Source organism: Barbus barbus (genome assembly GCF_936440315.1).
Source record: "Barbus barbus genome assembly, chromosome: 15".
Classification (NCBI taxonomy): Eukaryota; Metazoa; Chordata; class Actinopteri; order Cypriniformes; family Cyprinidae; genus Barbus; species Barbus barbus.
In genome coordinates this window covers 16223336-16250086 of record NC_136743.1, presented here as the reverse complement: position 1 = coordinate 16250086, position 26751 = coordinate 16223336, and the positions used below count along the sequence as shown (strand labels likewise).

Here is a 26751-nt window from a genome sequence, read left to right as displayed (position 1 = left end):
ATCAACAAGGCATTTTTGCCCACAGGACTGCCGCATACTGGATGTTTTTCCCTTTTCACACCATTCTTTGTAAACCCTAGAAATGGTTGTGCATGAAAATCCCAGTAACTGAGCAGATTGTGAAATACTCAGACCGGCCCGTCTGGCACCAACAACCATGCCACGCTCAGAATTGCTTAAATCACCTTTCTTTCCCATTCTGACATTCAGTTTGGAGTTCAGGAGATTGTCTTGACCAGGACCACACCCCTAAATGCATTGAAGCAACTGCCATGTGATTGGTTGATTAGATAATTGCATTAATGAGAAATTGAACAGGTGTTCCTAATAATCCTTTAGGTGAGCATATATATATATATATATATATATATATATATATATATTGATAGCCAACATTACAAATCCATTCTGATTAGCTCCTGTAGTTGCTTTCTTGTGTCTGTGAGCGTGTGTATATGCTCGCGTGTGTGCGTGTCATTGTATCTAGGGATGGGGGAGGAAGCATATAAATCAGATAGTATCTCAACAGATTAATAGGGCTGCCACTAACGACTATTTTTATTTATCGATTAATCTAAACGATTAATTTCCCACAAAAAATCTAAAATTTTACTTAAGAATATTTTATTAAACCAAATTAAATCCAAATTTCTATGAAATCCTTTCTTAAAGCAAAAGTAAAGTGCAACATAGAGTGCAAGAAGCAAGTTTCCATCTCATAGTCTAAATCACTGAAATGAAAGTTCAGTATTATAGTGTAAGAATGACAGCATGTCCACGTGTTCTAGTCTAATAATAAAATTATAATCAAAAAACACTTTTTAAAGGAGTATTTACCAGAAATGATATATTATATATAATATTTATCAGAATTTATTTATGTGAAAAATGTAAATGTGCAGTATTTCTGGAAGAAAAAGAAAAAAAATATATATACTTATATAAATGAAATAAAATCAATTAATTGGAGATGCTTTTGATTTAATGGAACCATTAAAAAAAGACAAGATGGTGCCGCTGATGGCAGCAATTGTGCGTTGCTCTCCAGTGTTTTTCCTGTTTTTTGTTTTTCAAATACGATCAGTTTTACCAGGGATGACCTGCTGAACATTCGGCAGAACACACCACAAAATCTTTTACCGGATTTTGATTTTTCGGACGTTTTGCTGGACATTGTAGTTGGCGGAGCCGTAGCCCTGGCAGGCGGGGACATCACCGGACCGGACCCTTACTGGACCCCCTGCAGTTTGCCTACAGAGCAAACAGGTCTGTGGATGATGCAGTCAACATGGGACTGCACTTCACCCTGCAGCATCTGGACAGACCAGGGACTTATGTGAGGATCCTGTTTGTGGACTTCAGCTCCGCTTTTAACACCATCATCACGGAAACCCTTCAGAATAAACTAACCCAGCTCTCCGTCCCCACCTCCGTCTGTCAGTGGATCACCAGCTTCCTGACAGACAGACAGCAGTTAGTAAAGCTTGGTGAATTCACATCCAGCACTCGTACCATCAGCACCGGAGCTCCTCAGGGCTGCGTACTCTCAACGACTGCACTTCTAAAGACCCCTCTGTCAAGCTCCTGAAGTTTGCAGACGACACCACACTGATCGGCCTCATTCAGGACGGTGATGAGTCTGCTTACAGACAGGAGGTTAAGGAGCTGGCTGTCTGGTGCAGTCTTAACAACCTGGAGCTTAACACGCTCAAAACTGTGGAGATGATCGTGGACTTCAGGAGAAACCCCCCTGCTCTCCCCCCACTCACCATCATGAACAGCACTGTGACTGTAGTGGAGTCATTCAGATTCCTGGGCACCACCATCTCCCAGGACCTGAAGTGGGATATTCACATAGACTCCATTGTCAGAAAGGGCCAGCAGAGGTTATACTTTCTTCGCCAGCTGAGGAAGTTCAACCTGCCACAGGAGCTGCTGAAACAGTTCTACTCTGCCATCATTGAATCACTCCTCTGCACCTCAATAACTGTCTGGTTCAGCTCAGCTACCAAATCTGACCTCAGAAGACTACGGAGAGTAGTCCGGACTGCTGAGCGAATCATTGGTACAACCCTCCCCACTCTCCAAGAACTGTACTTATCCAGAGTGAGCAAAAGGGCTGGTAAAATCACTCTGGACCCCTCACACCCAGCACACTCCCTCTTTGAACTGTTGCTGTCTGGTCAACGTTACAGAGCTCTGAGAACCAGAACGACCAGACACAGAAACAGTTTCTTCCCTCAGGCAATCCATCCCATGAACACTCAACAATAAACGTGCAACACACAACTATAAGTTATCCATTATCCATTCACCACACTCACTTATTTTATTTTTATTTCTCATTTCTAATTTGCACATACTTGACCTATACATACATAGTTGTCTATATTATATATTGTGTTTTTGCTGCTTTGTACATTGCCTATTTGGATATTTGTATATTATTCTTTTATTATCTGTGTTCTGTCCTGTTGCTGTCTTTCTGTTGCACTGTGGAGCTTCTGTCACTACAACAAATTCCTCGTACGTGTAAACATACTTGGCCAATAAAGCTCATTCTGATTCTCTAAAATGGAATCCAGAAAATAATGGAGAATTTGGTACAGATTAAACTGTAAAACTCAATTAATTAGACATGCTTTTTTATTTAATTTAACCATTGAAACAGAGTATAGAAAAATGAAAATTGGAAATAAAACTGATTTATTTGGAAATAAAACTGATTTCATAGGGCCCTATAATTATAATATATATATTTTTTTTGTAATACAAATAGATGTAAGTGAACAATAGCTTTTAAAATGACTTAAAATACATGTATAATAGCAATGATGCAATAATTAGTTCAAATAAAGTTTCAAAAGCAAGAAATCATATGGTTTTATTCAACAAAACTGTTAAAATGTATTATAAACAATAGAGCTAATGTAGATTACGCATTACAGCAATGGCCTGACGATTGTTTTTACACATTACTGTGCGATCTAATCTAATTGTTTAATATTGATCAAGCACCATTTAATTCAAATTTCCACTTAATCTTTAATATTTGTCCATTTCTTTAGGACAGAAATGCTATAACCGCTGTAATTAAATGAATATGTGGACATCAAAACGTGTAACTCCAAGTGAGGGTTTGAGCTTTTATTTTGAAATCGCGATGTATTCTCCTGTGTTTGTGTAGATTTATATGATTTACCTCACAAATCTGATGAAATGGCGCACCTTGCGTTCCCAGATGAACATTATAATAAACCCAAACTCACAACAACATGCAGAGATGGAGTATGAGATGCTCCACATGTAAATGATAACAGTTTCTGTGGAGCTACTGTGAACGGAGCCGCTGTGAGACGCACATGCTTAACCTACACGCATGTAAATAATTAAAGCGCATATACTGTGTGAACTGCATCTCATATAATTATTTAATTAAATCCTAGCGTTTGTGAATTCACAATTATGCTTAATTTTTTTTAAATGGGTTTAATATATCATGCGACCTTGGAAAATAGTCTAATAATGTGTTTTATGGATTCTCGTCAAATAGTAATTATTATTTATTTATTTATTTTAACTAATCCTAATACCTTACCATATAGTAAGTACATGTAGTTAGTTAATATTACTCAGTACTTAAATGTATAATTACACTGTAACAAGGACACCTTAAAATAAAGTGTAACCTTATTTTTTATTTTATGTTTTTAATCTTGGTCATTGTGTTTTGGGACAAAATGCCACCCAGAATAATAAAGCAGTTGTCTTTCAAACAATGCTGCAGTACACATATGATTTACTGTTTATATATGTCTGGTATTGCTTCCATTTTTGTGATACTTGGCTTGTTTGTAGAGCAGAATGTGAGTTTGTGGGTGGGTGGATGAAAGAGTGAGAGAGAGGGTCTGTGTGTGGTTTACAATCACACCATTGTTACGTCTTATTGAATGGGGGTGGAGGGACCATAGTGTAGACAGGAGAAGGCTGAGGGGAGCTTTGTTGAAGAAATCCCAACACAAACCCGCAACAAAAGCCTGCCCTGGCCTTATTGGGCCATAACTTTTGAAAACACAGAAAAAGTTGTATCCTGTCTAATGACTAGGGCTGGGTATCGAGTTCGATACTTTTTAGGCACCGACCGAATTGCCTCGATACCACCGAGTATCGAAAAACGTCTTGTCGTTCGGTACCAAATTTCGATACCTAAGGGGTTAATCTCATCACCGTCAGTGAGCCAATAATCCTGCAGAACTAGGTGTGTTTGACTAGAAGTGGCGCGGTGCTGATTGATCAGTGTTTGACATCCGCGAGAGCGTTTCGAAAGCGCACGGAGCAGTCCGCTCTCTATATCGCACGGTTTGTTTACTACACACAGACTGAAGCTCGCGGTGATTTCAGCGTCTGCCGCCTAACTAAATGAGGACATAAACACATGAACAACATCTCCAGAACTGCTGTGAGAGTCACTTCATGAGCATTTTACCGTTTGATTCGAGTAAAACTTGCATCATATCATATACACACAGAACTGTAAAGGTATTCCCGGAAACCCGTCAAAATAAAAGTTTGGTTTCACTTGGAAGACACTGCGGCAGAAATATATTAATATTGTTCAGCGGACAGTACATACTGCTACTATTAAAATTATTAAAACTTTATTTTTTTTTAGAAATTATCACACAACAGTTATTCAATTTTTTTTATTTTAATAGTAAACCCCCTTTGTTTGCCAAAATAAACTTTGATTTTCAATAATTTAAAGAAATTAAATTAATGTTTTATGTCTTCATTTGAAAACCAGATACAGAACACAGAATTTCTGAGGAAAAATAAAACCTTTCATTAGGCTATTTTAAGAATAAATTTAAATAAACTAAGTTGTTTTTGTGCATTCAAATAATTAGACATACTACACCAGAATTTAATAACAATAAAACATATGGTGAAAGAAAATAAAACACCCACTTATGAAAGTGGATGAAGATTTTAAATTTATTGAAGTCTTTAACAACCTAGAAGTGATGATGTGTTTTAAAATGAACACGCACTAATGTAAACGTAGCCTAACAGATGTGTAAACTGAAAACAATTTGAACTTTATTAAAATTATTTATTTATTGTGTTGGTTATATTTTGTTCCTTTGTGCAGTGGCTCAGGAGATGAGGCTTTGAGTCTGTATAAATATCAACATTAAAAAAATTTTTTTTGAGAATGTAATCTTATTAAAACTGATCTCATAAAACTGGTATCGAAAAAAGTATCGAACTCAAGGTATCCGTATCGAAAATTTTTGAACGATACCCAGCCCTACTAATGACTCTTGTGAGGTGGCCATTCAGAGACATTGATACGTTGTTTCATTGCTGATAACAAATTGGTGAAAGGCTACTGCATGTCTATATCGTGTGGGCCTAATACTGAGCATCCATTTTGTCTGTATTATTCAAATCTGATCTTTCTGACTGTTTGCAAGTGATGACTTTCTGGAAAAAAAAAAGATTTGAGGCACATCAGACATCACAATTGACATATATTTATTCATTCATACACTACCATTCAAAAGTTTGGGGTTTGTAAGATTTTTGGTGTTTGATACATTTATTTGATAAAAACAAAACAAATCAGTAATATTGTGAAATATTGCAATTTAAAAGAACTATTTCTAATGTAATACATTTTCAAATGTAATTTATTCCTTTGACAGCTGAATTTTCAGCAGTCATTACTTCAGTCTTTAGTGTCACGTGACATGATCCTTCAGACATCGTTCTAATGTTAATTTGGTGTATAGGTTTTTTTTTTTTATCAATGTTGAAAACAGTTGTGCTGATTAATAAATATATCAATATATCAATTCAGTCGGTTCACTTCAAGCAGAATCGATATTTTAACGTTTCTGTTCCTGCGTTCCTCCGTATCATTACTGTTCCGAAACTGGTTTGAGTAGAAAAAAATATAATTTTTTAAAAAATATATATAATTAATAATAATAATAAAGTACAGCATTTTCTTTACTCCAAAATAAAGAAAGAAAACAGGAAGAGATCTGTTATCTTAACCCATTGCGCTTAGTCACAGCCAATTGCCTACAGCACCATCTTTTCTAGATTTTGGCCAAATGTAGGCTATTAAACAAAAGAAAAAAATCTCTTTAAATACATTAAAGTATTTTTTAAAAGATATTTAAAAATGTTTGCTGCATTGTTAAAAAAGTACTACTCGTATAAAATGGCGTATTTTATTATTACATTCAGAAATAATGTAGGCTAAAGAAAAATGTTTACAAACATTCTAAACACAGTTATTAGTTTTATTCTCTCCACAACAAATCCTCTAAAGTTAAGGCAATGCGTTTAGGCTATAAAAACGTCAATCTCAAAACAAATTAATTTAAGGTGAAGCTGATGCCTACTACTCTCATTCGGCACATATCCAAATGTTTCCATATTCGCAACGTATCTGGATGCTAAAATATTATGTATTATGTAGCTACTAGGCTTTGTACTTCATTCGCATTGACGTTAAACATCATCCTTCACATCAGCTATATCAGCAGTGAGGCGGCGGTCACACTGAACGCAACCTTGTACAACAAAGCAGTGTAACTTATGTTTCTTTAACTGTATTTTATTTTGATAACGAACAGGCTACAATGTCGCAAAAATATGTTGTCTGCGCGCGTAAGGCGCTGGCGTGATATGGTCATATGCTGGTTGGTTATACAGATAGAAGCAAGACTGAACTGCCAATTCAGAATTCAAAACGGTCAAGATTTTGTAAAATAAAGAAAACTGTAAAGCTTTTGCGAAATAAAGAATTACTTTCTGCCATCTTGTTTTCCTTTCTGTGAACTTTGAATCGCGTCACAATAAACTGAAACTCAGCACATTTTTTTTCTTTTGTTTTGTTAATGTGTCAATGATTAAAAGTGAAATATTTTGTATATAGGCCTATATATTCCTTTTTATGTAAGCCTATAGTTTTATTCTGTTTTCTCCGTTCACAGAAGCGCTGCAGGTGCGTGTGATCTGTTGAATCCATCTTACACTATCCTTGGATAAACTCTAATGCCATGACATTGCCATGTCAACTTAGCTGTTATGAGTTCACAGCTGAGCGTGGGCATTTCACTTGTTTCTGGTTCTATTCCTGTCAAAATTTAGATTCGTTTCCATTTTAGTTTCCATGAACCACCCTGATTTTAAGTGTTTACTGTCACTTGATTAATTTGATGATAAACTTGCTGAAAAAAGTATTTATTTCTTTCTTACCCCAACCTTTTAAATGATAGTGCAAGTTACAGACATTAAAGAACTGTATTACTGTATTCTTTAAAGAAATAACACTTTGCCACATCTTCCATCTCTGAAAGAAAAATCAGCTTTTTTATTTATAGCAGAGATCTTGCCTTTGTTCTGCCATTGTGCCTGTGTTTACATCAGAGTTTTACCCTCCAGTCGACTGGAGACAGTCTCACATTTTATAGCTTGTGTTGATGTACAGCACCATAAACCTGTCTAAGTTTATGGTGTCATTTGTAAAAGCCATTTTTGACACAAGTAATGAACGTAGAGCATAAAATAAGCCCATTGGACAGCAGCCTCAGAGAAAGTCAGCACTGGTATAAACGGCAGCAGCTCATTCTAGATAATAATGATGAATTTTCTACTTTTTTTTTTGTTTTGTTTTTGTTTTTTGGCATCCTAGAAATCTCTTCAAACTCTTAGCTGCTGCTGCTTCAGAGCATTAAACTAACATCAACCTTTCTTTTTTTGTTTTTGTGGTGGTGTAGATTTATGGGGGTGTGTGTACAGGAAGGTCAACTCCATGCTCTCACAGAGGTAAGTGACATCAGCCTCATGCGTTTCATTCACATCTCCTCATGCACAAGAGACAGTTGACTTTTCTTCAGTAGCTATACCTAAAACACTAAGACTGTACTTTATCACATTGATGACATTGCAACTTGGCCTCCTTCTAGCTTGGAAGAAAAGGCAAAATATAGCCTTTTGTACCAATAGTGCTGTATTGAATTTATGCTTGAATAATACTTGCACTGCTGGAAAAAGTTGGTCTGAGAGAACTTGCAGGGTACCTTTGATTCCTAAATGTGTGGCATTTTCCCCTGTGAATCAACTGTGACATTGAACAGTTTAGTCTTTGTTCACAGTGTCCCGAGGGGAAATATTCTATTAGAGAGCCCACCGGCAGTCCCCTTAGGCATGTTGTATTTTTACCATCTCAAACTGTGTGGGTGTATTATGCTTGTATGAATGTTACTGTGCTATATAATCTTGTGCTCTAGTCTAGATGAACACTGATTTCACAGGAAAGAGGGGTTTTACTTAAGCAGGAAATGAGTCAGTTTAAAAATCCAGTTAAAACTTGAAGTAGTTTATATATAAATAAAATGTTTAGGTATTTAAATAAATTAGGTATAATGTACATAAATCACTATAAACGTCAGTTCATTGAGTGTGTGAGTGGGTATTAAGCACAGCAATGTTTTGTTTTGTCTTTTGAAGTCATTTTCAGGCTTTTTTGGAAGCTTTCTGAGGCCCTCAGTGGGCCCTGGCCCCCAGTTGAGAACAAATGCATTAGAGGAAGCTTAGTTTTATATAATAGTTCACTACAAACAGCCTAGTAAACACTATGTACTAGTGTGTCTTTGATACCGGTTCTGGATATGTGACACGAGTGTTTTTGTTTGTTTTTTCCTTGAAATTCCAATACTGTTATCATTTCCATTTCAGTTTAAATCATCGCAGGTCACTTGTTCTTACCACCCTGTGACCTTTGCTCTCCTGTCTTGATGCATGTTGACAGAAAGAAGTATTAGTGCAGTGGTAATCACTGGCCTGCTGAGGGATTATACTATTTTTCAAAGCCATTGAGGCCTTATGTTGCTTATGCTATTAAGAATTCCCGGTCATTTTTTTCCCATAAAGACACTTCATTTAAGAGCCGCTGAGTGAGTTGACAGTGTATTAAATGAGCTCTCTCATCACTCAACAGTAATGAAATCAGCCCCGCAGGAAGGTTTCCATCATTTGTTGTAGCCTGCATCAGCACCCAACACACTCAAAGTTACAGTTTCACCAAGAGGATTAGATCTATATAGGCATATACATCAGTCACCTAATCACCTGAAGTAGCACAGCTTTAGATCTAATCTGGGCTACTCCTTTTTGTCAGATAGTCAACGCTGACCAAATGGTGTAACGTAGGACTAGCTTTAACCCACTGAAAAATTAAGCCAACAGAGCACTTCCAAATTAAAGATTTCCTGACCTGCGTTTGTAATTGATGTTGGGCATGAGATCAGGTCTGTAAGAAGAGGGAGAAATGAGATTAGATGGAACAACCAGCCAGATTTGGCTTAGCTGACTATCTACTATGTACAAATGTCCCGGTCTTCATACATGCATATGTTCCAAGTGTAGCTTTTCCTTAGTCCCCTCCACACACTTTTGCTTACAGAATAAATTACAGCTGCTTGCAAATTGTTTGTTTCTAAAACAGGATTGATAACTGAAAAATGCTTTTACATTATGCTGCTATGTGTCCTTGACATTTTTGTTGAGCTTTACAGCGTACTATTGGCCAACATCCCATGCAGGAAAGTGTTGACTCATTGGAGGACCAAGAGAGCTGAGTGTGCAAGTTGGGACAGGGCAAAGTGTTAATTTTGTCAAAGTTCCAGGGAATTCAGATAATTAGATGTTTGCTTGTGTTTTTTGTAAATGTTGATCTTAAGGTTATGCTGTGGACAGCAAATATTGAGAGAGTAACGAGAGAGTGAATTGTACCTCAAGATTCTACTTTTGCCTGCAAATGTGAGTCCTTAGACTACAAAGGCACAACCCTTTATGGTTATTTTACTCACTCAGATTATATGGTAGCAGCCATTAAAATGGATGAAGGGCCGAGGAGTATGTCTGTTGACAACCTGAGTCGGGAGATTTTTGGTAAACTGGAAGGTGCCAGTTGATACCTCGCTGCGCTGACTGCATACTAAGTTCTTCTCTGTTTAGTCAGCTGTGGCTAATTTTGTTAGCTAAATGTGGAGCCCTTTATCTGTCAGCACAGATCATTTCAGGCAACCCAAAATTAGGACGCTGTTGAGACCAGTGCCCCGTGGTGAATGCATCAGGCTCCTAGTTAGTAACGTGTGCCACATTCGCTAATCTCTCAGACTTGTTTTAAAGTTAATCAGACATAAACCATTCACTGCTGCAAAAGAATAGTTAATGTCTCTTGCAGAATAATTGGCTAATTATTAGATGGCGCTGTCATGCAAATTTACTATGTGAGACAGAAGCACTTAAAGGGATCCTGCTGGGCTCTGCTAATTTACACGCTTTTGTGACTTGAAAACCAATCCACTTGAGAATTGCCATGGAATACTTTTACCCACAAGATACTGATTGGATTCACTTCGGTGTTGTAAACACAAAGTACTGTGACCATCAAAATAATTATAATCCCCATGATGCAAAGATTAAAGTTGCTACAGATTTCATTATTGCACATTATTGTTGTACATATCAGATAATTATTATATCAGATTCAGAGTCTTGTGCATTGCATTTTTGAGTACCCAGTCAAATTTAAACCATCATCCTATCTATTGTCCCCTCTTGAAAACAATATGGAGCATTTGAGGGCTACAAAGAAGATATTTGTCACATGATATGTCTTCTCTCTTTTTATTTTTTCAGTATATTAATGGTGGCAACTTGGAGCAGCTGCTGGACGGCAATAAGTACCTGAGCTGGGCCACACGGGTCAAACTGGCCTTAGAAATCGCTATGGGCCTCAGTTACCTACACTCCAAGGGCATTTTTCACAGAGATCTCACCTCCAAGGTGCAGGACTCTGTCATCATATTTATTGCCTGTAATCATGACATTTTCCATTTTAATGTATTTTAAAGTTTATTTATTCCTGCGATGACCAGACTTTTCAGCAGCAATTAATACAGTCTTCAGTGTCACATGATCCTTCTGAGATCGTTCTAGTATGTGGATTTTGTGCTCAAGAAACATATTATCGTCATTATCAATGTTGAAAACATTGTAAGTCATGCTACCTTCTTCCATGAACAGATAGTTCAAAAGATATCAAATAACTTTATTTGAGAGAGAATTTTTATCACATTATAAATGCCTTCACTGTCGCTTTTGACAAATACAGTGCTTCTTTGCTGAATAAAAGTATTAATTAATAAAAAAAAAATCTTACTGATACAACACTTATGAACGGTGGTATGTAATTTAATATAGTCATTGCATGATTTTATTAAATTTATGAAGCTTTATGAAGATAGGCAATTACAGGATGTACTGATGGTACACTTGTCCTGTGGGTTTAATGATGTAACTTTATAAACAAGAAGACTATATCAGTCAGCATTGAAACAGGTGCTTTGATTTAGTCTTCACAGGGCTTTTGTTGGTGGCATGTGCTGACATGCTGTCTCTACCTCCAGCTGTTGCGTTCTCTCCTAAGCACTTGTGGGACTTCCCATAATTATACGCTGTGGGAATCACCCCCGTGGCTTTCCTTGCTACATCATTACTTTCTGTTTAAGTGATTCTAATTGACTGAATCTCGAGTGTAAGGTATCCTGTGGGAGGAGCAATATGTTCCTCTAGTTACTGTTTCTTCCTTTTGATGTTCTCTCAGAACTGCCTGATAAAGTCTGATGAGAATGGCTACACTGCGATTGTTGGAGACTTCGGCCTTGCTGAGAAAATCCCCAGTCATGAGTGAGTAACAGGCAACGTGGAGACTTACAATATAAGTAAAGCAAGTGCAAATTTCACTCAGTTGCCTATGTGCTGACTATAACAGCAACAGAGTGGGCATCCTTCTGTTTTGTTAATGGCAATCTGAAAGGAAGCAATGGTGAGATGCGAGGAGTACTGGCAGGGGGTGGTGCTATCTGATTTGGAAGGAACATACCGTCCAAAGTCAACTTTTAAGAGAGCTAATAATACCAGAGCAGCTCAAGACCCTTCCTCTCCCATGACCTCCTCACTTCTAGCGCAATACTACATATTTGCAATTAAAACGAGTAGTTGATTTGGTTACCTGAACAACTAGTCAATTAATCTCTTTAAACTGGAAGCTTTGTGTAATTAGACTGATTTCAGGTTCACCGGACAACAATTGGTCTAATTTTTTAGGTAATGCTTGCATAACATTTTCAAGATGTGCTTTCAAAAGCAGATAAACTGAGCATGATGGGATAAAGCCGATTGCAGGTGATGCACATACATAGAGCACATCAGAAATATGTAAATGTGGAAGCTCAAACATGCTTGCCCGATGTGCGAAAACAAGATTTGATCTTGTAAATCACGTAAGCAAGTTTGAGCTTTGGCAGAAACCAATGAAGTTTGTGCTCACACATCAAGCCTAAATTATCTTGTGTCTTAAAGACAAGTTTTATTAAAAAATATTTTCATTTGTGTTTCAAAAAATGAATGAAAGTCTTTGTAATGGATGACAGAATTTTAATTTCTCTGTGAACTTTCCCTTTAAATGTGCGGTGAATGCTGCATTCGTGCTCATGTAAATGTGCTAAGACAATGTTGTTTAAAATGGACTGACAAAAGTTCTATTTAAAGCACTGCCGCTAAAAACATTGAAACTAAGCTAATTACACAAAGCTAATTGAGTAGTCATGTTGTTGATAAACTGGTCACCTCTTCCCTATTCAGCACAAATTGTTCAAAAACTTCCCTTTTCAAAGTACTGCTGCCTCAGCTGAACTTTCAGATGCCATTTAGTCATTATGGGTGCTTAAGTGCCTGTATTTATACAATGTCTTTTGACCATTATTCTGTGTGTTCAGTTTTGAGGGGGAGAAGCTGTCTGTGGTGGGATCCCCATTCTGGATGGCTCCAGAGGTGTTGAGAGACGAGCCGTATAACGAGAAGGTTAGATCCTCAGTTGCAGTTGACACTCAGCACTATCACAAGACTTGTTTCTTGCCAGGATCTTTCAGGACACATTATCATTTCTCTGTATTCATTTCTAGGCTGATGTCTTTTCGTATGGCATTATTTTGTGTGAGATAATTGCAAGGATACAGGCTGACCCTGACTACCTACCACGCACTGAAGTGAGTAGTAATTTTAAACCTCTCCAACAAATGTTTTGGTGATAAACTTTGTAACTATATCACTTGTTATGCTAGTCATTAAAACCGCTTTGTCCTGAGTGTGACATTTACCCCCCACATTTGATTCTTGCAGAACTTTGGCTTAGATTACCACGCCTTCCAGCACATGGTTGGAGATTGTCCTTCAGACTTCCTGCAGCTTGCCTTCAACTGTTGCAATGTGAGTTTCTTTGTATCAATCCATTAGTGATTCTTGTAGTCCTTTTGAGAAAGCGCCAAGTACAGTAGTCAACATTTGAAGTGGATCAAAAAAGTTCATCAAAGTACTTTTGATGAAAGGTTTTGATCCACTTCAAATGTTGACTTCTATATTTCAAATGAATGCTGTTCTTTTGAACTTCCTATTTTTCAATAGTACAATTTTAAAAATTTTACAACTTTAAGGCCCGGTTTCACAGACAGGGCTTAGACTAAGCCAGGATTAGGCCATAGTTCAATTAGGACATTTAAGTAATTTTTATAAACATGCTTAGAAAAAAACATTACTGGGGCGCATCTTGAGACAAAAGAAAGTCACTGATATATTTTAAGATCAGTCAGTGCAAGTTTATTTCATTTGAAACAGCTAAGATTTACATTTTAGTCTAGGACTAGGCTTAAGCCTTGTCTGTGAAACCGGGGGTAAATGTTGACAACTGTATTTGATCCTAATTATATTATTACCATATACTATATTTGTATTTATTAATTCTATTGTTATAGTTTCATGATATATGTTACCATTCAAAAGTTAGTTCAGTAACATTAAGTAAGTTCAGTAACTTTTTTTTTCTTCAGCAAGGACACATTAAATTGATCAAAAGTAAAGACATTTATAATGTCAAAAAACTGCTGTTTCAAAAAAATTCTTTTTATTTTATAGAATCGTAATCCTGAAAAATGGATCGTGGCTTAAACATATTGAAGCCTTTTAGATCTGTACCAACTATTACTGTTTTCACAAATGAATGCAGCCTTTTATCACCCCCAAATTGTTTTTGTATTTTTTTTGTATTACATTTTTCAAACCCCAGAATCTAAAATAAACCACCATAAACGACATACAAACAAGGAACAGATGCTATCAGGATTACTTATAAATATTTCAAGTATCCATGACATATTGAAACTGAGTGAAACACTAAACTGTTTTACATAAAGGTCTTATTAACCCCAAAATGGTTTTGAATGGTTGTGTACCCATTTTGCATAATATAATACAATATAAAATAATTATATAAAAGTAATTTTACAGATTTTCACAGTTATCAACAGATGAGCAACTACAACATTGTTAGTTGTTTTCAGCATGAAAATGAAACTGCCCCACTGTAATATGTGCAGTGTAGCATTCTTGCAATAGAAGTGAGAACATGGCGCTCCTCTAGAATTAGATGCTGATGAGTTTTGATGTTCTTGTTGCCTCCACTTATATCCCAGATGGATCCAAAGCTCAGGCCCTCGTTCCCAGATATAGTAAAGAGGCTGGAAGAAATCCAGAAAAAGCTGAAAGCTGACGAATCCGAGAGGGAGAGGATGCTACTAACCTCCGGAGAGGTGGAGAAAAAACCCTTGCCTAAAGGTGTGTGTTTATTCACATACATACACAAACACGTTTATTTCACTCCCAGTATTGATTTGTCTAACCTGCAAACTGTCAATATGAAAATGAAAACTACAGGTGTCCATGGCATAATATTTCATTCACTATTTCTGGCACTAAACCAAAAACTTTGATGTGTTTTGAGCACATCTTTGAAGTGAGTTGCTTTGACAGAGAGCTAGTACGTCCTGTCGCCCCCTGAGGCTTTGCTCATCCCATCCAGCACTCACTTTCCATGTAATACCGCAGGGACAATAAGTAGGAGATTGGAAAACTGATGGGATTGGAGACAGTAACGCTATCTTGTCTATGAGCTTTATGGATTGGATGTCCTTTCCTTATGAGAATTACTTATAATGCACAGCTTTTACTTTCTCCCTCTCTTCTTTGCAATCTCACAGCCCAGTTTCCGTTTAGTGCTAATTCATATCCTGAACAAACAAGGAATAAGTCACAAAACAATGTGTAGCTAGAAGAGATTAGAGCCTCATATACTACCATTCAAAAGTCTGGAGTCAGAAAAATATTAACACTTTTATTCAGCCAAGAACCATTAAATTGACAGCAAACTACAAAATATTTTTTTCTATGAAGTATATCAAATTTTGACATTGATATATTTTTATTAACAATATAGCATGAGGCAATACCGTTTGTTAATATACAGTAGTTATAGTTATAGCTACAGTAACATGTTATACGTGCCATGTAGAATTTTAAACTTACAGGTAAGTGTATTTTTTTATGATAGCAGTATCTGTAAACTGACTATTAGAATGGAGTAAATCAAATATAGGCTAATATAATTAGTCTTTGGATGAGTGTTCCTTGTATCAATTAACATTCACCTGTTTTTTTAGTGTAGTGATTTTAACCCCTGCTTTAAAAAAAGCATGTTTTGTTTTTGGATTGTATTATGTTAGTTTTTTACCCATTTTTGAACATAATTTAATAGCATGTCCTAGGTGGTTTCATTCACTATATTTATTTCATAGCCTCTAGTATGCAAATTCATTTACATTTAGGATGTGAATTTTTTTTGTTCTCTAATAAATACAGAAACAAAGATAGCATTTTTGTTTAATGTTAATGTTTTTAATATTTGTCAAATTTCATTATTTTAATTTTTTTTACCTTCTATTCATCAAAGAATTCTGAAAAAATAAGAAATGTTATTTGAGCATTAGATCAGCACATTAGCACAATTTCTGAAGGATCACATGGCACTGAAGACTGGAGTAGGCTAATGACTGGAGGAAATAAACCATTTAGTACAATACAGGACAAAATTACATTAAAATGTTTTTTTATATACTGTATGTATATGTGTATTTATTTATTAAATTATATATATATATATATATATATATATATATATTTATTATTATTATTTTTTTTTAGGTTTTTTTTAGGTTTTTTTTGTGGAAACTGTTTTTACTATTTTCGGGTAAAAACGGAGAACCGCGTTTATTTGCACTAAAATCTTTTGTATCATTTGAAATGTCACTGTTGGTCAATTTAATGCATCCTTGCTGAATAAAAGTTTTAAGTTTAATTAAAAAATTATAATAATTACTGACCCCAAACTTTGGAATGATAGTGAAGTTTCATTTTATATTGAGCTAAAATGTTAAAATGTATCCGTATAGAATTTACTATTAACAATGAACAATACTTGTAAAGCATTTATTAATCTCAGATAGATAATGTTACCCACTGTGCCTAATGTCCCTCTCTTACTGTTATTCTAGGTCCAGGTGAAAAGGGTATAAAGAGGTTAAATCCTCTTGTTTTTCAGGATGACAAGATTCCACCCAAGTCCCCCCGTCCACGTCGAAACATCTGGCTTTCCCGTAGCCAGTCTGACATTTTCTCTCGTAAGCCCGCTCGCAAAGTGAACGTCCAGGACCCTTACTACAACCCAGGACCCAAGGGCTTCACACATGGGCAACCGAAAGTCAACCCTTTCAGTGCCAGAGAGGACTTAAAAGGTGGCAAGATCAAGTTTTACGACATGCCCAGCAAGTCGGTCTTCTCGCTCATGTTTGATTTGCACTCACCTCACGGCAGTCAAAGCTCATACCAGCCTCATCCAAACACGGGAGCCTCCGGAAACAACTGCACCCCATCCTGGCCGGAGACCTGGCAGCTGCCCGGTCGCCAGTGCCACTCTCTCCCTGTCTCTCCCCAGCTGCCCCACTCGGATGTCTTCTTCTTATCTCACCCCACGTCTAAAATCGAGGCCGGACAGCCCGGCGGTGCAAGCAAGCAAAAAGCATTGAGCAGCTGGGCTAAGAAGTATGCTGTTACTGAGATCCCTCTGTACAAACCGCGAGCCGAAAGACAGGAGGAAGTGGGAGCGGCAGAGGACTGGTCGTCTCTGCTACCCTCTGAAGGAGGAGAAGCGGAGGCCATGGACTGCTCCAGCAGCAGAGGTAGCCCTGCGGATGATAAGGACACAGTCCAGATACAGAACGGAAGCCTCGGTGGCTTATGCGAGGACATGGAGGCTGAAGACCAGGATGGCTTGATGATCTCCAACAAGAACTTGCTCACGCTGAGTATGTCTGTAGAGCCACAGGAACTCTGTCCGATAGTCCTCACCGCCTGCAAAGACACATCTTCAGGAGAACGCATCTCCAGATGTGATATCTAGATGGTTGAAGGGCACACACCAGCCTGGTTGAGGACGCTTCCTCAAGTTTGAGCTGATCAGATGCCACGCGAACTGAGATTATATTCTTTAAATATTTAATACGATTATAAATTGTATATATTTTTTCCTTTGGTGAAGTAAACCCTTGTAATTTAAGCTAAAAGGGTGGCTTGGATTGATCAAAAGAGCAGGAAACAGAGGTGTGAAACACTGATCCGGTCCATGTGGTAGTAGTTAGCCATCACACTATGAAGAACTCCAACAGTGGAAGATACATTGGACGTCACCTCACACAGGGCTAATGATGAGACACATTCTGTGATATTTTGTAATACATGTTATTGGTTGCACATGCCACATTTGTTTTTTTATTATTATTTGTCCACAAACTGTATCCAGTTTCTGTGTCTAATTATAGAATTTATCAAAGAACAAGTGAATTTATCAAAGAGCAAGTGTCTTTGGAGAAAGCTTATTGAATCTTTTTTGCACTGCATGGGCATAGAAAATACGCAGCAAACATTCCATGTCGTCTCGCATCTTAAAAAGCTCCTGTTTTGATCCTACACTAACGGTGTGTGTGCCATGGTAATTTCAAAACGAGGATCATTTTCACTCCTTGACCTCTCAGGTCTTCAAAAAAAAAAAAAGTCCATGTCTGTACCTACTTAAAATCGTAATTGCACTTGAAATAAGTTAAATGGTTTGAATTTTTTTTTTATCTGTTATTTGTCACTACATTTCTATGCAATATATTTAACCAAGGCATGATAGTTTTATAGAGAGGATTTATTTTGATATTTATGAGAAAAAGTAATTTTACTATGTCTGTGAACTGTTTAAACTGTGTTGTTGTTTATATGAACTGATGAATAGAGTTCTGTACATGTTGAAAATGGTCAGTTCTTGCTAGTTTGTTCTTAACTCTATTTTTCAGTCCTGACTGTTTTTTCAACTTTTTAGATTGTAGATTTGTAACTGATTCAGAGCTGTATATTTCTACCAAAGACAGATCAGGACTTATTTTCCCCATTTATATGGCTTTAATTGTTTAAATGCATGTGTGTATTCCCATTTGTTTAAAATAAATTCTGAATGTCTTATTTTTATTTTGGCTTTGCTTTATGACCTAAACCAAGCTTTCAAAGGTTCTTTCATAGTATCTACAAAGTCTATCTAGTCTAGTACACTTACAAGAATACAGTCTTGTCTGCCTTAATTTAGATTAAAATAAATCAGAAGTGGAAAAGCAGACAAGCCTTGGACAGGAAACCATAGAAAACTTAGATTTTATTTGACCAAAAATGTACACAAAATTGAAATCTGATAATCAAAGGTTTCTATACAGTTCCTTCAGGTTTTACAGCAATGCTTTTTCCCCAGACGTAGTCCATCTTGTGCACGTGAGCCTTTGAAGATTTGGAGAAGGTGCTTTTGGTTACATGTAGAGGAACAGACTTGCCACTGAGGAAGAGCTTGTTGAGACATGCAGGGATGAGGGGAACAGTGCTGGATTCTTCTGTGTTTTCTGTCAGATTTCTGGCATAAGCAAAAATATAGCCGGTCATGAAAGCGTCAAACCCTGCTCTGTGAGTTCCTCCTTCCGCTTTCTTCTCTTTTGGTCTAACAGGAGCTTCAAAAGACGCTTCTGGCTGAGATTCCTCATTTCCATTCTTGCTGGCCGCTTTCCCAGGTTCAAGCGCATGTGTGGCATCTATTGCCTCAGAACTTGCTGTCTTCTCCTGATGTTCAGATATGGGCACTGCCTGGTCCAGCTCAGTCTCTTCAAAGTGCGACCTTTTGCCCTTTGGGGAACTGCATGTCTCAGAGGGCCCTTGAGAACCTTTCTTTTTATTCTTGCGCTTCCTTTTCTTCCTCTTGTCTTCTCTGGTCTTCTCATCATGCTGGATTATAAGGTCTGTGTCATGTGACATGGAGCACTGAGAGCCATTAGGACACCATCCATACGCCTAGAGCAAAAAACAATTACAGAGTGTCACATACTAAATTTTGTATTTTGGAGAATAACATCTCTTCAGGCCTAAGGAATACTATCATAAAGGGTTGAGTAAAAGTTAATCTATTAGAATTAGAATATATAACTATTTACAGTCAGGTCCATAAATATTGGGACATCGACACAATTCTAACATTTTTGGCTCTATGCATCACCACAATGGATTTCAAATGAAACTAATACTGACTTTAACTGCAGACTGTCAGCTTTAATTTGAGGGTTTTTACATCCAAATCAGGTGAACGGTGTAGGAATTACAACAGTTTGCATATGTGCCTCGCACTTGTTAAGGGACCAAAAGTAATGGGACAATTGGCTTCTCAGCTGTTCCATGGCCAGGTGTGTGTTATTCCCTCATTATCCCAATTACAATGAGCAGATAAAAGGTCCAGAGTTAATTTCAAGTGTGCTATTTGCATTTGGAATCTGTTGCTGTCAACTGTCAAGATGAGAGCCAAAGAGCTGTCACTATCAGTGAAGCAAGCCATCATTAGGCTGAAAAAAACAAAACAAACCCATCAGAGAGATAGCAAAAACATTAGGCATGGCCAAAACAACTGTTTGGAACATTCTTAAAAAGAAGGAACGCACCGGTGAGCTCAGCAACACCAAAAGACCCGGAAGACCACGGAAAACAACTGTGGTGGATGACCGAAGAATTCTTTCCCTGGTGAAGAAAACACCCTTCACAACAGTTGACCAGATCAAGAACACTCTCCAGGAGGTAGGTGTATGTGTGTCAAAGTCAACAATCAAGAGAAGACTTCACCAGAGTGAATACAGAGGGTTCACCACAAGATGTAAACCATTGGTGAGCCTCAAAAACAGGAAGGCCAGATTAGAGTTTGCCAAACGACATCTAAAAAAGCCTTCACAGTTCTGGAACAACATCCTATGGACAGATGAGACCAAGATCAACTTGTACCAGAGTGATGGGAAGAGAAGAGTATGGAGAAGGAAAGGAACTGCTCATGATCTTAAGCATACCACCTCATCAGTGAAGCATGGTGGTGGTAGTGTCATGGCGTGGGCATGTATGGCTGCCAGTGGAACTGGTTCTCTTGTATTTATTGATGATGTGACAAAAGCAGCAGGATGAATTCTGAAGTGTTTCGGGCAATATTATCTGCTCATATTCAGCCAAATGCTTAAGAACTCACTGGACGGCGCTTCACATTCCAGATGGACAATGACCCAAAGCATACTGCAAAAGCAACCAAAGAGTTTTTGAAGGGAAAGAAGTGGACTGTTATGCAATGGCCAAGTCAATCACCTGACCTGAATCCGATTGAGCATCCATTTCACTTGCTGAAGACAAAACTGAAGGGAAAATGCCCCAAGAACAAGCAGGAACTGAAGACGGTTGCAGTAGAGGCATGGCAGAGCATCACCAGGGATGAAACCCAGCGTCTGGTGATGTCTATGCGTTCCAGACTTCAGGCTGTAATTGACTGCAAAGGATTTGCAACCAAGTATTAAAAAGTGAAAGTTTGATTTGATTATTATTCTGTCCCATTACTTTTGGTCCCTTAACAAGTGGGAGGCACATATGCAAACTGTTGTAATTCCTACACCGTTCACCTGATTTGGATGTAAATACCCTCAAATTAAAGCTGACAGTCTGCAGTTAAAGTACATCTTGTTCGTTTCATTTGAAATCCATTGTGGTGGTGTATAGAGACAAACATTTTAGAATTGTGTCGATGTCCCAATATACACAGAAATATATTTTTAATTAATAGAAAGTTCAATAGAACAGCATTTAAATGAAATATTTTTTCATAATATAACTAATTTCTGTCTAACAAAAACTCTTGACTTTGAATTGGAGAAACTCACAGAGAACTGAACACAGATGTTGAGGTCACCATCCTGATTCTCGTTGTCCAAGCAAGACCTGTAGTCTATGTAGCTCTGCATGTTGCCTGTATATTTACAAAACTCTAGGAACACATGACTCCCATTGCCACCTCCTGCAATGGCTTTTCTATTTTCCAACTTACTGTGGAGGACAAAGAAAATACCTGAAATTTTAGGCACTGCACAAACATGTACACTTTTTGTACTTTTGATATAGAGATATTCCACTTACCACTTCTTATAGGCATATTCCAGGTATGAGGCTGTAAACCGCAGCTCATACTCCGTGGCATACTTAGTGTCATATATGCCTGAGGGAAACATCTGGGACAGATCGGCAATGAAGGTGTCCAGGCGATCAGGAAGATGGGCATAGAAGCATTGGTACAAGAAGACCATGTCTATCAGACCATTATGGACCACTATGGGCTTGTTGGCCCTAAGCAGTTCTACGAACAAGGAGCGCATGTTTACCCCATGGGCATCACCTCCCTAAAACAAGCACAGAATACACCTACTTAAGTCTCCTAATCTGAAAATATCAATGTTTTTGTTAAAGGTTCAATCATACTCACTTTATCATTACCCTTATAATAAGAAATGCCTTCAGCATATTGTTTGTTGAAGTCAAATCCGTGTTGTACAAGGAACTGCACTGACTGAGGTTCAATGATGTACTCTTCTGAACAAAGCAAGGTCAGATTGTAAACCTGGACCAGGTATGTGCGGTCCGCCTAGAAACAAGAAATGTACAAAAATCAATGTAAATGTCCATTTTTGCATTCAGAATTAAAAAATAATGTTAATGGCAGAGACTTACTTTGTCGTCAAGCTTTTTATAACAAGCAAAGCCCAATGAAAGTATGGAGCGTGTGCGAGCTGCATGGCATATGGCTTTGTACCTGTCTTCAATGGATCTTGAAAGAAAAGAAAAAAGTTCAAATTGCCACTTTTCCAGTCTTTTTAGGATATTTTAATCATTCAACTCACTCAGCTAGAAGAGCTTTCCTTGATCCAAGACCACTCAGTTCCTACAAGAGACCGCATACATGAATAATCTTGTTCCATTTCAGAATTTTACACTTCAATTTTAACTTTCGGTTTTGTTTATAAATATAGTATGTCCTTTTTCTTACCGTATCAATGGCGATGAATGAAGATGTTTTAATGGCTATCACCATTGCTGCCCACAACTCCTTAAAGTTGTTTCCCTGTACATCTATGACTGGGACTATCATTGAGGATGACATTATAGAAATTCACCCGATAAACTAACATTTGCTAAACACAGGGACTTTCTTACTGGTCTTTACTGAACAACAGACCTTCTCTCTAATCGCGCCCTAACTCAAGTATAACAAAAATGATTTTGCTGTCAATGCTGATACTGTACAAGTGCTGAAAATGTCGGAGAGTAAAACAAATTATAGTCGACCATATCTATAATGCACGTGTTTCCATCATTTTAAGTGTCTAGTTTTCACGTTTTTCCAGCTGCTCCTATTTTTACTCCTTAAACGTCGTAAATCTGTTTTTCACACCTCCCGTGTGTATAACATGTGAGTTTGTAAACTTCCGGCTGGAGTTTCTTCTATGTTTTACGAAGATTGGCATAAGGCGCGTTTCCGCTACCTACTGGACCGGAGTGTGATGTACATATGAAAATATCATAAATTACCTACTTTAAAATGGACTTGACAGATTAAGAAAAAAAAAGCAATATATATATATATATATATATATATATATATATATATATATATATATATATATATATATATATATATATATATACGATTGTATGTTTATTCTGTATTGTTTTGTTCTTTCTCTTACATTCTTTGGACTGTTACGTAGTTTTTGTTTTGTATTTAACTGTTGTTACTGAATTAAATACTACTGAACAAAAAAAAAAAAGAATAATAAAAAGAATAATAATCAGGCCAGCTGAAAAAATAAATGTAATCAGAAATGAATCTAGACTTGAATAAGGAACGTGTGGTAAAAGCTAAATTAAACGATTGTTTTGCATCGTTCATGAAAATAAGGGGGAAAAATATTTTAACTTATTATTTATCCCTTTGTCACAATAAGTGCTAAATGTGAACGAATTTTATACAGGCATAACTAAAGACAACTCTCAGATAACGCGTCATCAAGTAGCCTACCGAAGTTACCGACGCCATTTTGGCTCAAACAAACTCTACATTTCACTTACTAGTAAAACATATTCGTCTTAAGAAATCGCATTTTATACTCATTGCATTAAAGAGGCCGCCCGTAAAGTCACTGCGTGCGTCTGATAAAATAACTCCTGTATCTTTTTTCTGAATTGTAAAGTATTTTTAATAATACACCTGCTAAGTCCTCTGCTAGCAGTCCGCTACGTGTCACCGTTGTTGTGCCCAGATGATAAGTTAAACATTTGGCGAATGTAAATAAAAATGGGTGGATGCTCCGCTCCAAACTGCTCGAACTCTACAACTATTGGAAAGCAGCTCTTTCGCTTTCCGAAAGACCCCGTGCGCATGAGAAAGTGGCTTGTAAACTGTCGGCGTGATTTTGTACCGACTCCCTGCTCCAGACTGTGCCAGGCAAGTGAAAAGCATGCGACTATTAAATTCTGCAAAAGACAACAATGAATTCATTCTTCTGGCATCCTTTTTATGTAAGCGTATATGTGTACTTTTGTCATAAAGCTTCATTTCCATTACTTGCAGGACCACTTTGAAGAAAGCCAGTTTGAGGAGATCGCCAGATCACCAGCAGGGGGAAGGAAACTCAAACCCAACGCAATCCCCACACTGTTCAATGTACCCGACCCTCCCTCTCCTGTCACCCCTCAAGTAGTGTTACCTGTTAAAAATGAGCCAGGTAAAGTTATTAATACGGAGCCTCAAGGGGAGAAGGTGATGGAAAAATATAAGAAGGGATGAAAATTTATATTTCATTGCTTTTAGATTTTTTTTTCCTCCCATGTTGTTTTTTTCCTCCAATCCCCTACTCTGTGTATGTGACGCTGGACCACAAAACCAGTCTTAAGTGTCCATTTTGGAAATAGAGATTCATCTGAAAGCTAAATAAATAAGCTTTCCATTGATGCATGGTTTGTTAAGATACAGCTATTTGAAAATCTGGAATCTGAGGGTGCCAAAAAATCTAAATATTGAGAATACCTTTAAAGTTGAACAAATTAAGTCCTTAGCAATGCATAGACCTATTACTAATCAAAAATTAAGTTTTGATTTATTTACAGTTGGACATTTACAAAATGTCTTCATGGAACAATCTTTACTTAATAGCCTAATGATTTTTGGCATAAAAGAAAAATCTATAATTTTGACCCACACAGTGTATTGTTGGCTATTATTACAAATATATCAGTGCTACTTATGACTTGTTTTGTGGTCCAGGGTCCAATATTTGAGCCAATTCACTTTTTGCCATTTTTAAAGCACTATGTACTGGTGTATTAATTTGTATATGTATGAAAACTTACCGTACTTATATGAAGTAAATTTACAATGTTAAATATCCAATATCTCAATAACTGTAAATCACCTTTTAGAGATCCCTCCATGTTAGTCACACATTCAAGGGTTATGTCATTAAGAACGCTGATGAAAATTTTGGGGATGAATAGTACCTTTGAGGTCACTTTGTGTGCATATTATGTTGTTAATGTAGTGGAAAAGGACTTGAACATGGGGGACCATGGATATGCCCGCCGACAGCCCCCAGTGGATTCAGAGGAGGATGGGGTTCAGAGGACAGACGAGGAGCGACCCTGTTCTCTCTGTCAACATTATAAAACCAAACTGGAGCAGCAACAGCAACACACAGTCAGACTACAGAGAGAGGTAACATTCATTCTTAGAAATCAATATAGATTGTACATACTAGCAATTGAAAGCACATTTTGCCATTTCTTTGTTGTACAGGCAGAGGAGATGAAGAAACGTCTTTACAAACTGAGTAAAATAGAGAAGGGGCTGCAGGTGTTCCTGTTTGAGGATCAGATACGCGCCCTAACGTTGGCCAAGCGTTCTCGGAGGGCAGTGTGGTCCCATGACACTTTACTGACAGCCCGTAAAATCCGCTGCGCAGTGGGGGTTAAAGGATACGAGTATCTAAGGGAACTGGGCTACCCTTTGCCTTCATACAGGACGCTTTGCAATCGGCTGGAGCCCAAAATGATGGTGACCACAAGTATGCAGGACGAACTGGCAGAGCTCGGCCTGGGCATCATAACAGCTTGTGACAGTCCAGAGGGCAACGTGACGAACGATGAAGGATTGATTGGAGTCATGACCTGACACACTGTGTTTGTAAGAAACTGCACTAATGCATGACTGTTAAACCAGCCAAAGGCGAAGCTACAGCGGGACTCGCAGAGGATGTGTGTTTACTGGGTTAAATTATTTTGGGTTGTTGTTGTTGCATTTTGAAACCATTTGCATAAATACCACAGCAGTCTGGAGATGATTAACTATTATCTGTTTTCTTTTCTCTAAGAAAGAAATATTTTGGTCTTGCTGCATCTGGCTGTGTAGTTGGAATCCCTTGATGCAAATATTGCACCGGTTACCGATTTTAAGAAAATTGAGGTAAACTGTCAGGGAATAATTTCAGCTGTTCACAGAATCATAAGAATGTACCCTGAAAACCAAATGTTATCACTCTAAACTTGATTTTTTGCTACTGAGACAAAGATATTAGAAAGTTTTTGCTCGTTTCTGTGAGAGGAAGTTGACAAACGAGACTTGGCAAATGTCACTATTAAAGGGGTATATTGGTAGTGGTGTAAATCTGGTGTATGAGGTTAGCAGCCAAAAAGATAGCACATATTTATAGAGCCACCACACAAATGATTCATGCAGTTGCCAAACTGAGGGGACTGTTCTGAATAATAAACTTCTGTCTGTCCGCAAACCAGAGTTTCTGGTTTTATGTTTTTTTTCTTTTGTTCATGTTTGCCACCCCTGTCTGTACAGCTTTATTTCAACAGCTATTTGATCGATCCCTTGTCAACTGTGTGTCTTAAAGGCATAGTTCACCCAAAAATAATTTAAATTTTTTTTTTTATTCACCCATGTTGTTCCAAACCTGTAGGATTGGCTTTCTTCTGCGGAACACAAAAGAATGTTGGTAACCAACAGTTTTAGTTGGCTTTAACATATTTTTATGGAAAAAAAGAAAAAAGTGTTCACAAAACATTAATAGGGATTTTTGAGGAACATTTTTAGGGTTAAAACAGTTTAATTAAATGAGAAAAACACTGGATGTTTAGTACTGGGGGGTACAGTTTGTGTTGGCTCTCATGTCTGCTCCGATATTTTGAGTGTACTGAAAGTTGTTGCTCCATGGATTAAAGTGTGTACTTTGGCCCAATCATTTCAAGGATAAAACACAGTTGTTTGCTAAATTAATCAATAAAAAA

At 37.4% G+C, this 26751-nt stretch overlaps 3 protein-coding genes across 7 annotated transcripts in view; 2 read left to right on the top strand and 1 right to left on the bottom strand.

Annotated features, from left to right (window-relative positions):
- Window positions 1-18542, top strand: part of LOC306881457 (dual specificity testis-specific protein kinase 2-like) — a 31146-nt gene extending 12604 nt beyond the window's left edge. For all 4 annotated transcript variants that reach the window (XM_079435566.1, XM_079435565.1, XM_079435567.1 and 1 more), the window contains 8 exons: window positions 7797-7845; window positions 10726-10872; window positions 11693-11775; window positions 12867-12951; window positions 13053-13136; window positions 13270-13356; window positions 14616-14757; window positions 16530-18542. In XM_079435566.1, the coding sequence (XP_079291692.1) occupies window positions 7797-7845; window positions 10726-10872; window positions 11693-11775; window positions 12867-12951; window positions 13053-13136; window positions 13270-13356; window positions 14616-14757; window positions 16530-17434 (1582 nt within the window). In that variant the 3' untranslated portion in view covers window positions 17435-18542. The remainder of the gene's footprint in view (window positions 1-7796; window positions 7846-10725; window positions 10873-11692; window positions 11776-12866; window positions 12952-13052; window positions 13137-13269; window positions 13357-14615; window positions 14758-16529) is intronic.
- Window positions 18543-18697: 155 nt separating this feature from the next.
- Window positions 18698-22913, bottom strand: LOC306881460 (target of EGR1 protein 1-like). Its single transcript, XM_079435572.1, has 7 exons — window positions 22448-22913; window positions 22302-22342; window positions 22132-22228; window positions 21887-22045; window positions 21544-21803; window positions 21291-21453; window positions 18698-19404 (listed from the first exon to the last, which is right to left on the bottom strand). Exons 1-7 carry the CDS (start codon window positions 22559-22561, stop codon window positions 18775-18777), a joined length of 1464 nt encoding a protein of 487 aa, XP_079291698.1. The 5' UTR covers window positions 22562-22913; the 3' UTR covers window positions 18698-18774.
- Window positions 22914-23442: 529 nt separating this feature from the next.
- LOC306881466 (uncharacterized protein) lies at window positions 23443-25734 on the top strand. 2 transcript variants are annotated; one of them, XM_079435584.1, is made up of 4 exons: window positions 23443-23905; window positions 24032-24185; window positions 24999-25171; window positions 25253-25734. In XM_079435584.1, the coding sequence occupies exons 1-4, from the start codon at window positions 23756-23758 to the stop codon at window positions 25625-25627; spliced, it is 852 nt and encodes a 283-aa protein (XP_079291710.1). In that variant the 5' UTR covers window positions 23443-23755; the 3' UTR covers window positions 25628-25734. The 2 variants fall into 2 exon arrangements, with proteins under 2 accessions (XP_079291710.1, XP_079291709.1); XM_079435583.1 differs by having other exon boundaries at window positions 24999-25734.
- Window positions 25735-26751: the final 1017 nt, after the last annotated feature.

Excerpts from the sequence above, each read along its gene's own strand:
- LOC306881460 (XM_079435572.1), bottom strand. The coding sequence starts at position 22,561 with ATGTCATCCTCAATGATAGTCCCAGTCATAGATGTACAGGGAAACAAC. Across the intron at positions 21,804-21,886 it reads ATTATAAGGGTAATGATAAA|GGAGGTGATGCCCATGGGGT; the intron begins GTGAGTATGATT and ends TGCTTGTTTTAG. Across the intron at positions 21,454-21,543 it reads GAATATGCCTATAAGAAGTG|TAAGTTGGAAAATAGAAAAG; the intron begins GTAAGTGGAATA and ends TGTCCTCCACAG.
- LOC306881466 (XM_079435583.1), top strand. The coding sequence starts at position 23,756 with ATGGGTGGATGCTCCGCTCCAAACTGCTCGAACTCTACAACTATTGGA. Across the intron at positions 23,906-24,031 it reads CCTGCTCCAGACTGTGCCAG|GACCACTTTGAAGAAAGCCA; the intron begins GCAAGTGAAAAG and ends CATTACTTGCAG. Across the intron at positions 24,186-24,998 it reads ACCTGTTAAAAATGAGCCAG|TGGAAAAGGACTTGAACATG; the intron begins GTAAAGTTATTA and ends TTGTTAATGTAG.